We start from the raw sequence: 13,367 nt of genomic DNA, 5'->3' as shown, positions 1-13,367 counted from the left end.
CTGCAGGCAACCACTCTACCATCTGAGCTATGTCGCCCCCTCGTTTAGCTATTAAACACTTCAAATGTATTTTATTAAATACTGTAACTGGTCCAGGTTTATGTTACTATGGAAGAGGCAGAGAAGAACTGGGAGGAGTTGGGATCAATGTGTGAGTTTTAGAAAACCATCGGTGTGATTTGCTTGAGTTTTTCATCCACACCAAGGATTTAAAACGTACAAATAACCTTTACTTACTTACTTGTGTGTCCTTTCTCTTCTTGTTTTTCAAGAACATACTTGTTCAGATAAATGTAGATAGATCTTATTTGTAGTAGAAATTACTTACAAATTAAAATGAATGAATATCTGTCTGTCTGACGGTCGCTTTTAGTAGTTGTTGTCGTAGCGGTTGTTGCCACCTAGTGGTTAAAATTCGAACAGTGAAAATAAGTAAGTAAGTAAGTAATTTTTATTTGTATAGCGCTTTTCCAGACCAGGGTCAAAAAGCGCTTAAACAATCAGAACAATATTCAATAAAGTATATATTTTAAAGATCAAGATAAAACTGATAACACAACAGGAGTACCAGAAAATCAAGGAAAAGCCTGAACAAATAGAAACGTCTAATAGACTCGTCTACCATTAAACAGTCTGTTTAAAATATATATAAAAAAAAAATTAAAGCCAGGTCATTTTAGATTTCACTCCTTTAGATTTTTTGTAAGCGTCGTGAAATGCAATTTTTTTCTATATTTCCCATCCGATAAAACATCCGGTATTCAAAAATAACGGAGGCTTTAACCATTGCTCCGAAGATATGATTTAAAAAAAAAAAAACATGCACCGCGAATACGCATTTAGACCGATATATATTTGGCTGTTTATTCCGTGTAAACTACACTTCCCAGAGCACCATTTTACAAGCACCTCTGTCACTTTTCATAGATCTACAAACAACATCGCCCTACAAAGTCGGTCTATATGCGCCATCTTAATGGTTTGTAGATCTACGGCCACCGCTGCCCGTAACGTCCGTTTGTATTTGGCTTAAAGGAGACGCAACAAAGCGTACAAGATGGTGGCGCTCCAGGGCCGCGAGAATAAGTAGGTTTACTATAGCTTTAAGAACGCCAAAATAGTAGCTGCTTCTTTAAAAATGATATCCCTTTATTGCCGAAGAGATCATTAAGAAAAAGTTTTCGACCTCGCGTCGATGATTTAACGTATAAAATTAGCGACGAGCCCCACGCACCCAGAGATGCCTCGGTGTTTGTCAAAGGCCGCTCACAGTAAACACGTCTTTTCACTCGAAACGCGTCCATCTTTCTAACCGCTGGGATCTGAGAAGCATCGCTTTCGGTAGACGCTAATGGAACCCACGAGCGAGCGAACTGAGGATGTGAATAAAGGAGAAGAGATGGCGGAGGACAAGGCCGCGGAACAGACCCCGGCCCCCAGTACTCCGGACACGCCGCGGAGGGGGCTGAGGAACGGACGCTCTCGGTCAGGTGCGGCGGCGGCGACTGACGTAAACGGCGCTCCGGCCGCCCAGCAGCAGCACAGCTCCGGGCGGGTCCTGAGAGACCGCTCGACCAGGGCTGTGCCGGCGTGGCTGAAGGACGCCAAGAGCGACGGGGATGGAGAGGAGAACGCGGACAGTGGCGCGTGCAAGCGGAGGAAAGTTTCCAATCCCCGGCGCAAGAAAGCGGTTGACCCCGCGGGTCCGGCAGAGGCTGGGGGTGAAGCGGCGACTGACTGCCTTCAAGGAACAGAGTGAGTTTTCACCTGATGCTCTTCTAACAAATCTTACGAGGACATTGTTTACATTAGGCTTTGTAGAGGAACACTTTAGTGGAAGTCAGCGTGGGTCAGGATCACGCCTTCCATACGGTGCGTCCCCTCCCTGCTGTCAGGAGGGTGGAGTGAAAATACATTGAATCGTTTTCACTGGCTTCCAGTTTCTTTCAGGATCAACTTTAAAATTCTGGTTCTTACTTTCAGAGCTATTCATGGTCAGGCTCCTCCTTACATCACTGATCTGATCCAGCCTTACACCCCAGCTCGGGCTCTGGGGTCTGTGGATCAGAATCTACTGATGGTTCCTCGCACACGGTTCAGGACCAGAGGAGAGAAATCTTTTCAGGCAGTTGCTCCTAAGCTTTGGAACGATCTTCCTCTCTCTTTGCGCTTGATGGAGTCTACTGACTCCTTTAAGAAACATCTTAAGACGTTTTTATTTGTTCAGGCTTTTCCTTGATTTTCTGGAACTCCTGTTATGTTATCAGTTTTATCTTGATCTTTAAAATATATACTTTATTGAATATTGTTTTGATTGTTTAAGCACTTAGTGACCCTGGTCTAGAAAAGCGCTATACAAATAAAAATTACTTACTTACTTACTTACTTTCAATAGAGGAATGGTGTGGAAAATAAATGTAGGATGGTAAACTTGAGTAAATACCTTTTTTATTTCTGCAGCTCCGATGACTCGAAGGAACCGATATCAAATGCTCAAGGTGATAAAAGAATTTAAAAAAAAAAGAATTCTGATTGTGTTTTCTATTTGCATTCTACTGTCTGGTATAATGTGTGCTCCATTTCAACAGCACTACTACCCCTTAGAAGGCCCCCAACCCAGACCACGTCCAAACCTTCAACTGCCAAGCCTGTGTTTAAGACTGAGCCAGGAATAGAAAACCAAGCTAGTGAGTCACTTTTTGTCAAGCCATGTGGATTAAAATTTGTCATTTTCTATCTTCTATTCTTTGGTTATTTGTTATAGTCTTTTCCATAATAAACAGTCATCTTGGACTGTTATATTCTGTTCAAAAAGTTGTGGAACAAATTCCAATGTGGGTATATTAAGACACCCTATTATACTCTTTGTACTTATTGGCAATTTATTAAGAAATCTTTTTTTTGTCATCTTTTAATCTACATTATTCTAATTTCACAAAGGAACCTTCCAATGGATAATAATTAAGTAACGTATATCTAGCTATAAATAAAGTACTTTTATAGTACTTAATATTGTTTTAATAAAATAAATGGTATATCTCATACATCAATCATCATGAGCATTCATTCTACAAACCTATCACCATGGAGGTACAGCTATTTAAAAATGTTGTCATAGGACTGAAGTTGAGCGAGTGAATGGAGAAATAACCAATTTCTCAGAGAGATGACTCTAACCATCCTTTTATTATGTTCGTCAGTGTTTAAATTATACCTTGGTAAATTGTTTATTGTCTAATTATTTACTGTAGAATTGTATAACGACGACGACGGTGTCAACCAAATACTTTCATTTGCCAATAAAAATAAATGTATTTAAAATCTGTCTGCCCAACATGCCCCTACAACATATCCTAAAGTTTCATTATTGATGACTTCCCTGCTTTTAAATGCATTCCAATTTTATAGCTTATTTGTTATTGTTAAATAAACTTCGATTTATATCTGGGAACCATGCAGTATTCAACAAAATAATACTTTTAATAATATGTGTAAATAAGAAATAACTTTTATTTTGTCTCCAAACAGCTGATAAAGAGTTGAAAGTCAAAGAGAAGTCCAAAGTGTAAGTTGGTTGCTATATGCAAGATTCAGTATTAATATGAAAAATATATTTTAGAAAAAATTAATTTTATGGTCCTGCTATGAAGGCTAACTTTCATTTGTCCTGGACCTTTTCTTGTATTGTTAGGGAAAAGAAGGAGCAGAAAGCCAATGATGTCACTGAACCTGCTGTGGTGGAGGAGGAAGGTCCTGACTTTAAGGACGACCCTAATGACCCAGACTTTCAGCCACTTTCCAGTCCAAGGTGAGTGTGGTCTAATTTTTTTTTATTTCACCAACATGCTGTTCAATAAAGCTGGTCATTTTGCCAAAATTCAGCCAAACTGCAGCACAATATTAGAAATATTTATGACAAGGTAATTTTTTCTCGGTTTAAAAAGCTCATGTTTCTTGTGTTTATCAGTGTTGCAGATGAGCCCCTCAGCAGCGATGAAGACCTTCCTTTTCCAGATGACCTGAACGATCAGAGCTACGACCCAAATGCCGAAAGGTTTGGAAACATTCAGATTGAATATTTCTATCCGAACAAATATTTATTGAATTTGTCCTTTATTTTAGGGATGTCAATACAGCAAAGCGAAAAGGCTCACTCAGGCAGAGAGAGCGGGAAAAGAAAGCCCCTAAGAAGGAAGATGAGGGAGCTGAGATAAAGGTGGAAGGTTCAGACCATGTGGAGATGGTGGAGGAGGAACTGAAGTTGGAAGAAGAGAATGTCGATGATCCTAATGGACCGAGGAAGTAAGCTAAGAATTATATAATGAACAGACTCATCAATTTTACCCACAAACTTGTGCACTTTGTATTATAAAGTGAAAATTAGCGGAGAGACTCTAATTTCTGCCACTTGTTCTTGTGATATTGTTCTTCAGTCACTGCCCCATGACCATAGGTGAGAGTAGAGACGACGACCTGTTCATAGAAAGCTTTGCCTTTTGGCTTGACTCTTTTTAACACCATAGATCGGGGCAGCATCAGCAGTTATGTGGATCTGCCTGTCCTTATGGCCAATTCAAATAAGAACCATGAAATCAGACTTGGAGGTGCTGATTTTCCATCAATTTCCCAATTGCGAAGCAATCTATCGAGAGCTGAAGGTCCCGGTCTGATGAAGACAATAGAACCACGTCATGTGCAAAAAGCAGCGACCCAATCCTAAGCCAAACAAACGGGACCCCCTTAATGTCCTGGCTGGGCCTAGAAGTTCTATGTCTAAAAGTTATGAACAGAGTGACGAAGGGCATCTTGTGTAATGTGAAGATGACACGGTTACATTACGGTGGAAAAATCCACACTGGTATGTCGTTTAATAGCATCTGTTTGCTCTGTGTTAGGAGAGGTCGACGGAAAAAAGATGATAAAACGCCTCGACTACCAAAAAGAAGGTAAGCCTTATTATTTAAACGGAGGTTGGCAATTTGTGTTAAATTTGTTCAATAGTTCCTCGATTTTATTTTGCCCAAAAAAAACAAGTAGATGTTAATTGCCTAGATGGGGTTTGTTTATTCATTAACAGTCTTAAGTCAAACTTGTGTGGAATTCTGAAAGTTATGATCGTTAGAAATTGGATCAGTTAGTGATCGATTTAAGTGGTATTCTGGACACAGTTTAGGATATAGTTTTCGCTGTGAAAGTCATGTAATTGATCAGATTGTATACCATGTTTTATTCATGAATGTATTCAATGTGTTTTCTGGTGGAGGGTTTCAATGTCTCAGTGCTTTTCTAATATTTAGTGTAGCAGCTGTTTGGTAATTATTATGACGACACGGATGTCTTTGCTCAAACAGGAAGAAGCCCCCTGTGCAGTATGTTCGCTGTGAGATTGAAGGATGTGGCACAGTTTTGGCTCATCCTCGCTACCTACAGGTTGGTCTGGAAAATATTCACATCATATTTTTAATGTGAACTCACATTCACACCTCATTGAAACCTGCTTTACTTGCTTTCATTTGTTCAACGCGAATGTTTAAAGTATAACTTCCTAAGTCTTGGCTGTTTTTCTGATGCGAACCAGATTTGTTTTTGACATAATGAGACTTGAGATATTGCACATGTGTTTGTTCACTTTCTAAAACTGTTTTTTTATGGTTGTCTTCTCTTCAGCATCACATCAAATACCAGCACTTGCTCAAAAAGAAGTATGTTTGTCCTCATCCATCATGCGGGAGACTTTTCCGGCTGCAGAAACAGTTGCTCAGGCACGCTAAGCATCACACAGGTAAGGGATGAAAAATGTCTTGCCTATCCACCTTTCATTCTCGTATTTGAGCATGGCTTTTTGTTTAGACCAGAGGGATTACATCTGTGAGTTCTGCGCTCGGGCCTTCAAGAGTTCCCACAACCTGGCTGTGCACCGGATGATACACACAGGAGAGAAGCCCCTTCAGTGAGTCTGCCGCTCTGGTGGTTTATGTTTATATGTGTAACTTGTAGGTTGAATGTATTGTTTTATTACTCCACCTAATTTACAAAGATTTCAATTGGTGATAAATTCATAAAAGCAAAACATCCGGTTAGAGAATGGTTTGTGGGGCGGAGACATCCACTTACATGATTTTCTGATGACATATTTATACTCTTTTTAGCTAAGGTTTGGCTTAAGAAGATATCATTTGTGAAGCCTCTCTTTTTATATAAAAAAAAAAGGCTGTAATATTATCAGATTAAAAAGAAAGATTACCAGAATGTTTCTTTCAAACCCCTAATTATCTGCCATTTCTTCCATTAACCACAATCAATACTATGTACAATAGTATGTTGTGACAAAACAGACACAAAACATGATTTAACGGAAACATATTTCAAGGAAGACTGCCATTTTTAAACCAGTAGTATACGCATTACTCTCTGTTTTTCCTGTAAAGAAGGTCCCTTCTTCACCTTTTCCCAGTGCATTTAATTTTAATTGGTAAAGAAATAAATCCACGGCTATCTTAACAGTTGCATCGATCCTCTGATAGGGAACTCGTAGCATAGCAGAAGTCTAAAATAATGTACAAAAGACTACAAAATGTAACTAAGTAATTAATGTACTTTATTTATGCTGCATCGTTGCTGCAGTCAGCCCAGCATAGCAGTCAGCTGTTGATGTGCCTACACACAAGTGGAAAAACCTCATCTTGGGAATTCTGTAAAAGGATGATAAAGATGGAGTTGTTTCCATTTTCCATCCCTAAACATCCAAATATCCAATGTACAGTCTATAATTCTAGCAGACTAACGTATTGTAGCTGTTGATAAACAGTAGTTAGTCTTTGTTACCCATCACTTGCTTTGGTCAGAAGGTTTGAACACGTGCATTAATCCAAAGGTTAACCCTTTTCTGGACTAACATTCCACCGATTTGTCTCGTCTTCTTCATAGATGTGAAATCTGCGGCTTCACTTGTCGCCAGAAAGCCTCTCTGAACTGGCACATGAAGAAGCACGACGCCGATGCCACGTACCAGTTCGCCTGCTCCATTTGTGGAAAGAAGTTTGAGAAGAAGGACTGCGTGGTGGCACACAAAGCCAAGAGTCACCCCGAGGTCCTCATCGCTGAGGCGCTGGCCTCCAACGCTGGAGCACTTATCACAACGCCTGCTGCCCTGCTGGAGCTGCCCGGGAACTCCATGCCTCCCGGTGTCATTAGTGTGCAAGTGGGCCAGGAGGTGCAGAGTGAGCCTGTGGGCCAGGAGGACCCTGCTACAGTGACCCAGGTGGGACACCAAGTCGTCGTCGTGGGTCAAGACCGGAACCTCCACAATATGCAGGTTCCCGTGACAATATCTCTCTCCCCTATCGACCCCCCCTCACCTGCCGACAACCCGCAGCAGACTCACCTGCAGCTGCAGATGCCTGTTCAGTTTGTGCAAGCTCAGCAGTCACCGGCGGGCCAGGTGCAACACCTGACCCTCCACTCGGGTTCTGTGGTGACCCAGCAGCAGTCCCAGCTTCAGCCTCTTCAGTCGTATACCTCGCAGCAGCACTGTCAGGGACAAATCCTGCAGATGACCTTCCAGCCTGTGAGCCAGGCACAGACTCAGATTCAGCAAATTCTCACGACCTCCCAGCAGCTGCAGAGCTCCAGCCCCTCCATCCTGTCCACGACGACGACCCAACACACAGCCACCAACCACTGCTTCACTCTAGACAACACTGTGTTGGCCTCATCCTCTCAGCCAACTGGCTCTGAGGTGGTGAGGGACAATAACGTGGTTTGGCAGCAGACGGGATGAGGGCGGTGACGCGTCTTTATTAACGACCTAATATACTGTATAAATGTTTAAGAGAGAAGTGGGGTCATGAGCATATAACCTCCTTTTGAATGGCCTCCTTGGTAGCGTTTAAGAATAATCAGGGAAACAATGTTGGTCCGTGCAAGTTGTTGCCTTTGTACATAACATTCCTTGGATCGTCACTAGCTTTTAACCTACTCGGCTCTCACCGGAAAGTAGCAACATAATGTATGTTCTGACACCAACAACAAAATGAATCCGGCAAGAATCAAGGTTCATTTATTGTGTACATTTAAAACCTTCACTTTACAAGGTTGCAAGACAAATGTGTAACAGTCTTAACCAAGGGCAACAATAAAAGTTAGGAAGAAGTTGCATATTAAATTAATTTGTCAAGTGTTCACATATTTTTAGTGACTTGTCTGAAGGCTCTGGATAAGATGGTGAAACAATATCCAATATTTTCTACACATAGTTTTCCAGCTGATTCTCTTGTCACAGTGGATAATTACACAATTGGGCTTTGAGCCACTTCAGTGTGAGTCTGTCGGAAAGAGTCGGTCCGTTTATTTTGTGGTGTTGAACTCCTTAATTCAAATGCATTTTATTTCAAGACACCAACTGGTAAATTGACATAACATGTCAGAAAAGGATGGAGTATCTGGAGGAAACTAAATGCATTTGGTAACTTAAGTGACGAGGGTTGTCACAGAAAATAGGCACTGATCTCATCCGTCACAGAAGCACTGGAACAATTAAAACGACTGCAAATCCTGACTTTAAAATGTCAATGATAAGATTCTGTGGTTTCTTTAAACATTTTACTTTGATTTCCCATCTACACAACCTCAACAAAGTCTAGATGGAAAAAACCTTGAATTGATGTGTTTGACTCAAAGTGAGGTACAACGTGCTTGTATAATAAAAAACATCTGATTGGCCGACAGGTGCTTTACATGACAGTGTAGAAAACTCAATTAGCGGAGGTAAAGTAATAAACGTATGCAAGTGTGGATTCATGAACATAATCGCTAGAAAATGCAAAAGAACCACCTAAAAAAAAAAGTTGATTCTAAAAAGCCATTTGTGAGCCAGCACTGATGTATGTAGATATGACATAGACTGTGGTAGAGTGAGTGTCTTCTGTTAAACAATAAACATCTACACATTTGCCCATCCATTTTCAGTGTTATTTCACTGACAATCTTTCAGGACATGTGGAGCCGCTCTCGGTCCCTCTGGATGGCGAACTGTTTCATGGCACGCTTCGGGGGGATCAGTGTGTTACTCAGTCCGGCCTTCCTCTTCCTCGCCTGCTGAGTGTCCACCTCCATCTGGTGCGACCCAGCAGCTTCACTGGACGTCTCCTGCGTGGTCTGGTTCATGGATGAAGCGGCGTCAGAAGTGGCCGCCACTGTCTGTATGTCGCTGTCATGCGCAAACTTGCACTTGATCCCGAACCGGCACCTCCCATCTTTTCTGTAGGACACGCAGATCCTCTTGCCACCGATTTGGGAGGGTTTGGGTTGCATGGTGAGGGGGACGTGTTTCTGCAGGGCACTGAGCTTCTGCTCCGCCTGGGCCTTGAAGGGGTTCGCGAAGACGCTGCTGTCCGAGCTGGCGCTCAGCACTGGAGACGGGAGTTTGTTCGGCAAGACATGACTCTGGAAGGGTGGAGGAAGACTGGTCTGTTGTGGGGCAGAGGGTCTCTTTAGAGACGCTGGTGGCTTCAAGTCCTCATGAGGGTCTGCTTCTCCATCTGACCCACTGGAAGCAGAATCTGCCTCCAACAGAAAGTTCCTGGACCGTTTTACAGTTGATGTACACGCGTCCACACTCGTCCCTCTGTGGGGGGAAAAGGTCAAACGTTTGAGTAAAAATGCTGAAAATATCAAAAACACAACATGTTAGCAAACCTGTCTTCGGCGACGTTCGAGTCCTCAGCATCACTGTCAGACTCCGAAGACACTCCGTACCCAACGAGAGAGTTCATGTCGCTTCCGTCTCTGCCTCGGCTCGTTCTAACCTTACGTTGCTCGAAGAACCTTCTCACATTGAAGTGCAGATGAACTATATTCGTTCACATCGAGAGGAAAACATAGCCATTAGCGACTTAGCCCGTTTCTTCTTCTTCTCTACATTTAGAGTAGTTCGCATACGATTTCAAAATGTGTATATCGCCACCTACTGTACACGAGTGTGTAACTACAGGGTACTGCATGATGATTAAAAGGAGGTTAATTATGATCGGAAAACTTACAACTTAAACATTATTTATATTTTATATATTTTGCTTGGTTGTCTTCTTATAGCTCTGTTTGGGTGTTGTCTCTCCTATTCTGTAATGTAATGGTATTTGGCCATCATTGACACTATTAGATTGTTCTGTGTTTTTGTATATTATTGTGTTTTTGCTTTATTTGTATGTGATGTATTATGTAAACTCTGCATCTTCGTTGAGGACTATAGATGGAAAGTAGCATTGTGCTAAATCTGGTGCAGCCATCTTTTTTAATGTAACTGCATTGCCCTTTTAAAAAATAAACTGAAACCACAAAAATACAACACAGGCAATAAAAGTTTCTAATTCTGATTGTGTAAGTACATCAAAAGCAAAGGATAAAGTTGAGTTATGCCATGACACCATAAAATTCAGCGAATAAGCTTAATTAGTTTATTGTGTAATGTTTCTTTTTAAATACATTCAATTTAAAATCATAAAATTGAAAACACGTTTTCTTAAATTAGACCCTCAAAAAAGCAAAAACGAAATAAAGAATAGCAGGAGGAAAAAGTCGACTATAAATATTTAGAATATTTAGAATAGAAGTTTAATAATACAATTCTTAGCCACCAGAAATATTTATTCCAGATCATTTTGGTAGTTGTATGTGAACTCTAGGGGGTCGCATAAATAGACACAGAGGGTTTTATCTGAGGACAAAAAATGGTTCTTTTGTTCTTTCACGGGGGATTACCTCAAATTCTGGTTACTTCTTCAAATTCTTACGCCTATGTTATTAAAAGTTATTCGCCATATCTAGGATTTGCCTACGTAACTCTCAATCTTTCTATCACTTCTTAGCTCATAAACTCAAAAATGTTCTCTTAAGAGTCAATCAGCGCCACCAAGCGGTTCAACCCAATATTGGAGTTAACTGCAGTTCACGGCCATCTGTTTTCTACAACCTCAGTTGGTAGAATTTTAATTATTTTGCACAACTTGCCCAATGATCTGTAATCCCAAAGTAGATCACTAGATCGAAGACAATGCCTTGATGAGCAAAAACCGAGTCAAAGAGCTGCCACTCCTTCTGTATTGTTGTGCATGTTGGAATAAGTTGCTACACATGCCCAGAAAATCTGTATAAAATGTGTCCCCGTCGTTCCAAAACTAGTTTTGTTCTTATATGTACCCCTGCCCCCCAAAATCCATTTAGTAAATCCTTGCAGGGAAACAGATTTGTTTAAAATCATCAAAAATATTTATTTAAGTGTGATACAATATTTTAATTCATTCATTTTCTAACACAATTATTTTTTATTTTAAATAAATAATACAGAGCCTCACAGAGTAATACCACAGACACTCTTGGTGTAATACCACAGAGCCTCAGGGTGTAATACCACAAAGACTAGCGGGGTAATACCACAGAGCCTCGTGGAGTAATACCACAGAACCTCTTGCAGTACTACCACAGAGCCTCGGTGAGTAATAAAATAGCCTCGTGCAGTACTACCACAGAGCCTTGTGCAGTAATACCACAGAGCCTCCTGGAGTAATTATACAGAGCCTGGCGGAGTAATACCACCAAGCCTCGCAGAGTAATAATACAGAGCCTCATGGAGTAATATTAACAACTCAGCCTCAAAGAGTAATATTACAGAGACTTGTGGAGTAATACCACAGAGCCTTGCAAAGTAATAATACAGAGCCTTGCTGAAGACGCCTTCGATATGTAATGAAAGAAATCCTTTTCTATATGTTCGACCCAACTTCAACTACCCCTTGTTGCAAACACACACCAAAGACAAGCTTTTCCCTCAAGTAGCTTATTGTTAGTGTTTTCCAAGTTTTAATTTAGTGTCATGCCATGGCGAAGACAACTGAACCTTCTCACATATTAATGCTGCCCTTTGAATTTAGCAAGGATAAACTGACCTAACAAGTTTAAAAAAAAGTTTGTAAACAAATATACATGCAGTAAACTGTTATTAGCCAGAAAAACTATTTGAGAACGTATATATGGTCAATTCCTCATTTATTATGTGATACCATACCATAGAACCTCTTTCTAGATGTGTAGTAAGCTGCAGTAATGACACACAACACAAAAGTTTCTATTGTACTGATTGGTATCAATTTCCTTTTTTTATGAATAATATTTTTGTAACTATTACTTATAACTATGTAACAACTGTAATAATTAGGGGCTGGAATGTAGAGGCAGATAGTTGTTTTTTTCTATGGTCAAATACTAAGATGTGGATCACATGGGGGTGTCAGGTATGTCTGCATTCTTTGCGGTGCAAGTTGAAAGAGTTTTGATCCTTTTTTGCTGTTTTAAATTGAGATGTGTCCCTTGTAAACTTCTAAATCTATCAAAAGCAGTCAATTTAAATGCCCCAAAGGTTTGGAGCACTAATCACTAAAATACATTCCTACGCCTGAGGCGTTTTTTTCATAGTTCAAGTTGCAAATCCTTTTTTAATAGTGTTCACTTAAGAAAGATAGATTTATCAAAAATCATCTTGATATGTAGTGTTAAAGGAATATTGAACCACAACCTTACACTACAGTGACAGGCATTAAATAAAGGTCGTGTTTTTAATTCCTGACCTTTTAATGTGGACATGTATATACACATTTCTTACACCCACTGCTTAACAGGTTTTATCATTCCCCTACAGCCCTGTGTAATCGGTGTTAATAAAGAGCTCACGGCTGCTGCATTCCATCACCAGCGTGGGTTTAGGTGTGGATCAAACATCTGACAGTTAGGAGTTTGAGAAGACACAGGTCGCTTTAAAGCACAAAAGCATGCTGAACAAGAGATCAAATATTTTAGGGAAACAACATGTTTTAAAGCAAATCTCAGGTTTGAAACACAACAGCTATGAAACAAAATGTAAAATGTTATCTTACTTTTATGAGACAAGGTTACACGCACACCTCCTTATAGCCACATGTACAGTAGACTGTTTGGAGCAAACCAAGAAAAAGATCGATAAAGAGATTAAAAACCTCTTGGTCAAGGACATACCTGGATTCCAGAAATAAATATGCAGTGGTGGAGGTCGTTCACCTTGACCCGGAGATAACACAAGGGATACCTCAAACACATTTGTTTTTTAAGCCACTGGATGACCTTGACCCAGATGCGGCACTAGGGTTAAAATGACATGCATTCAGATGATCTCCCACAAAAATTACTTTGAAATTGAAGAAATACTTCACCTGCCACAACTGCTTTATGTACTTTTCTTTAATATATGTATATAACATTAGCCTAATCCAACACAACATTCTTCAGTGTCAAGTTTAAAGGAGATAAACTTCTTTCAAACCGGATGAGAAGCAAACTCC

General features: G+C 40.4%; 2 protein-coding genes across 3 annotated transcripts; one reads left to right on the top strand and one right to left on the bottom strand.

Annotated features, from left to right (window-relative positions):
* Nucleotides 1–1,017: 1,017 nt before the first annotated feature.
* On the top strand, nt 1,018–8,168 carry zfp91 (ZFP91 zinc finger protein, atypical E3 ubiquitin ligase). The gene is made up of 12 exons (XM_087799404.1): nt 1,018–1,755; nt 2,461–2,498; nt 2,589–2,687; nt 3,529–3,565; nt 3,692–3,808; nt 3,968–4,054; nt 4,123–4,302; nt 4,896–4,946; nt 5,352–5,430; nt 5,668–5,782; nt 5,851–5,950; nt 6,928–8,168. Exons 1-12 carry the CDS (start codon nt 1,352–1,354, stop codon nt 7,778–7,780), a joined length of 2,160 nt encoding a protein of 719 aa, XP_087655530.1. The 5' UTR covers nt 1,018–1,351; the 3' UTR covers nt 7,781–8,168.
* On the bottom strand, nt 8,044–13,341 carry LOC148088747 (uncharacterized). 2 transcript variants are annotated; one of them, XM_087799426.1, is made up of 4 exons: nt 13,239–13,341; nt 13,045–13,167; nt 9,697–9,850; nt 8,044–9,625 (listed from the first exon to the last, which is right to left on the bottom strand). In XM_087799426.1, exons 3-4 carry the CDS (start codon nt 9,771–9,773, stop codon nt 8,989–8,991), a joined length of 714 nt encoding a protein of 237 aa, XP_087655552.1. In that variant the 5' UTR covers nt 9,774–9,850; nt 13,045–13,167; nt 13,239–13,341; the 3' UTR covers nt 8,044–8,988. The 2 variants fall into 2 exon arrangements, with proteins under 2 accessions (XP_087655552.1, XP_087655544.1); XM_087799418.1 differs by lacking the exons at nt 13,045–13,167; nt 13,239–13,341 and having other exon boundaries at nt 9,697–11,461.
* Between the last annotated feature and the right edge of the window lie 26 nt (nt 13,342–13,367).

This window comes from Callionymus lyra, chromosome 1 (assembly GCF_982586985.1).
Source record: "Callionymus lyra chromosome 1, fCalLyr1.hap1.1, whole genome shotgun sequence".
NCBI classification, from domain to species: domain Eukaryota; kingdom Metazoa; phylum Chordata; class Actinopteri; order Syngnathiformes; family Callionymidae; genus Callionymus; species Callionymus lyra.
The sequence above is the reverse complement of the archived record's forward strand: the minus strand, read 5'-3'. Positions and strand labels throughout refer to the sequence as shown.

Bases quoted from the DNA above. Each gene is read 5' to 3' on its own strand.
- zfp91 (XM_087799404.1), top strand. From the start codon at position 1,352: ATGGAACCCACGAGCGAGCGAACTGAGGATGTGAATAAAGGAGAAGAG. The intron at 2,688-3,528 runs GTGAGTCACTTT...GTCTCCAAACAG, and splicing joins AGGAATAGAAAACCAAGCTA to CTGATAAAGAGTTGAAAGTC. The intron at 3,566-3,691 runs GTAAGTTGGTTG...TTGTATTGTTAG, and splicing joins GTCAAAGAGAAGTCCAAAGT to GGAAAAGAAGGAGCAGAAAG.
- LOC148088747 (XM_087799426.1), bottom strand. From the start codon at position 9,773: ATGAACTCTCTCGTTGGGTACGGAGTGTCTTCGGAGTCTGACAGTGAT. The intron at 9,626-9,696 runs GTTTGCTAACAT...TTCCCCCCACAG, and splicing joins TCGAACGTCGCCGAAGACAG to AGGGACGAGTGTGGACGCGT.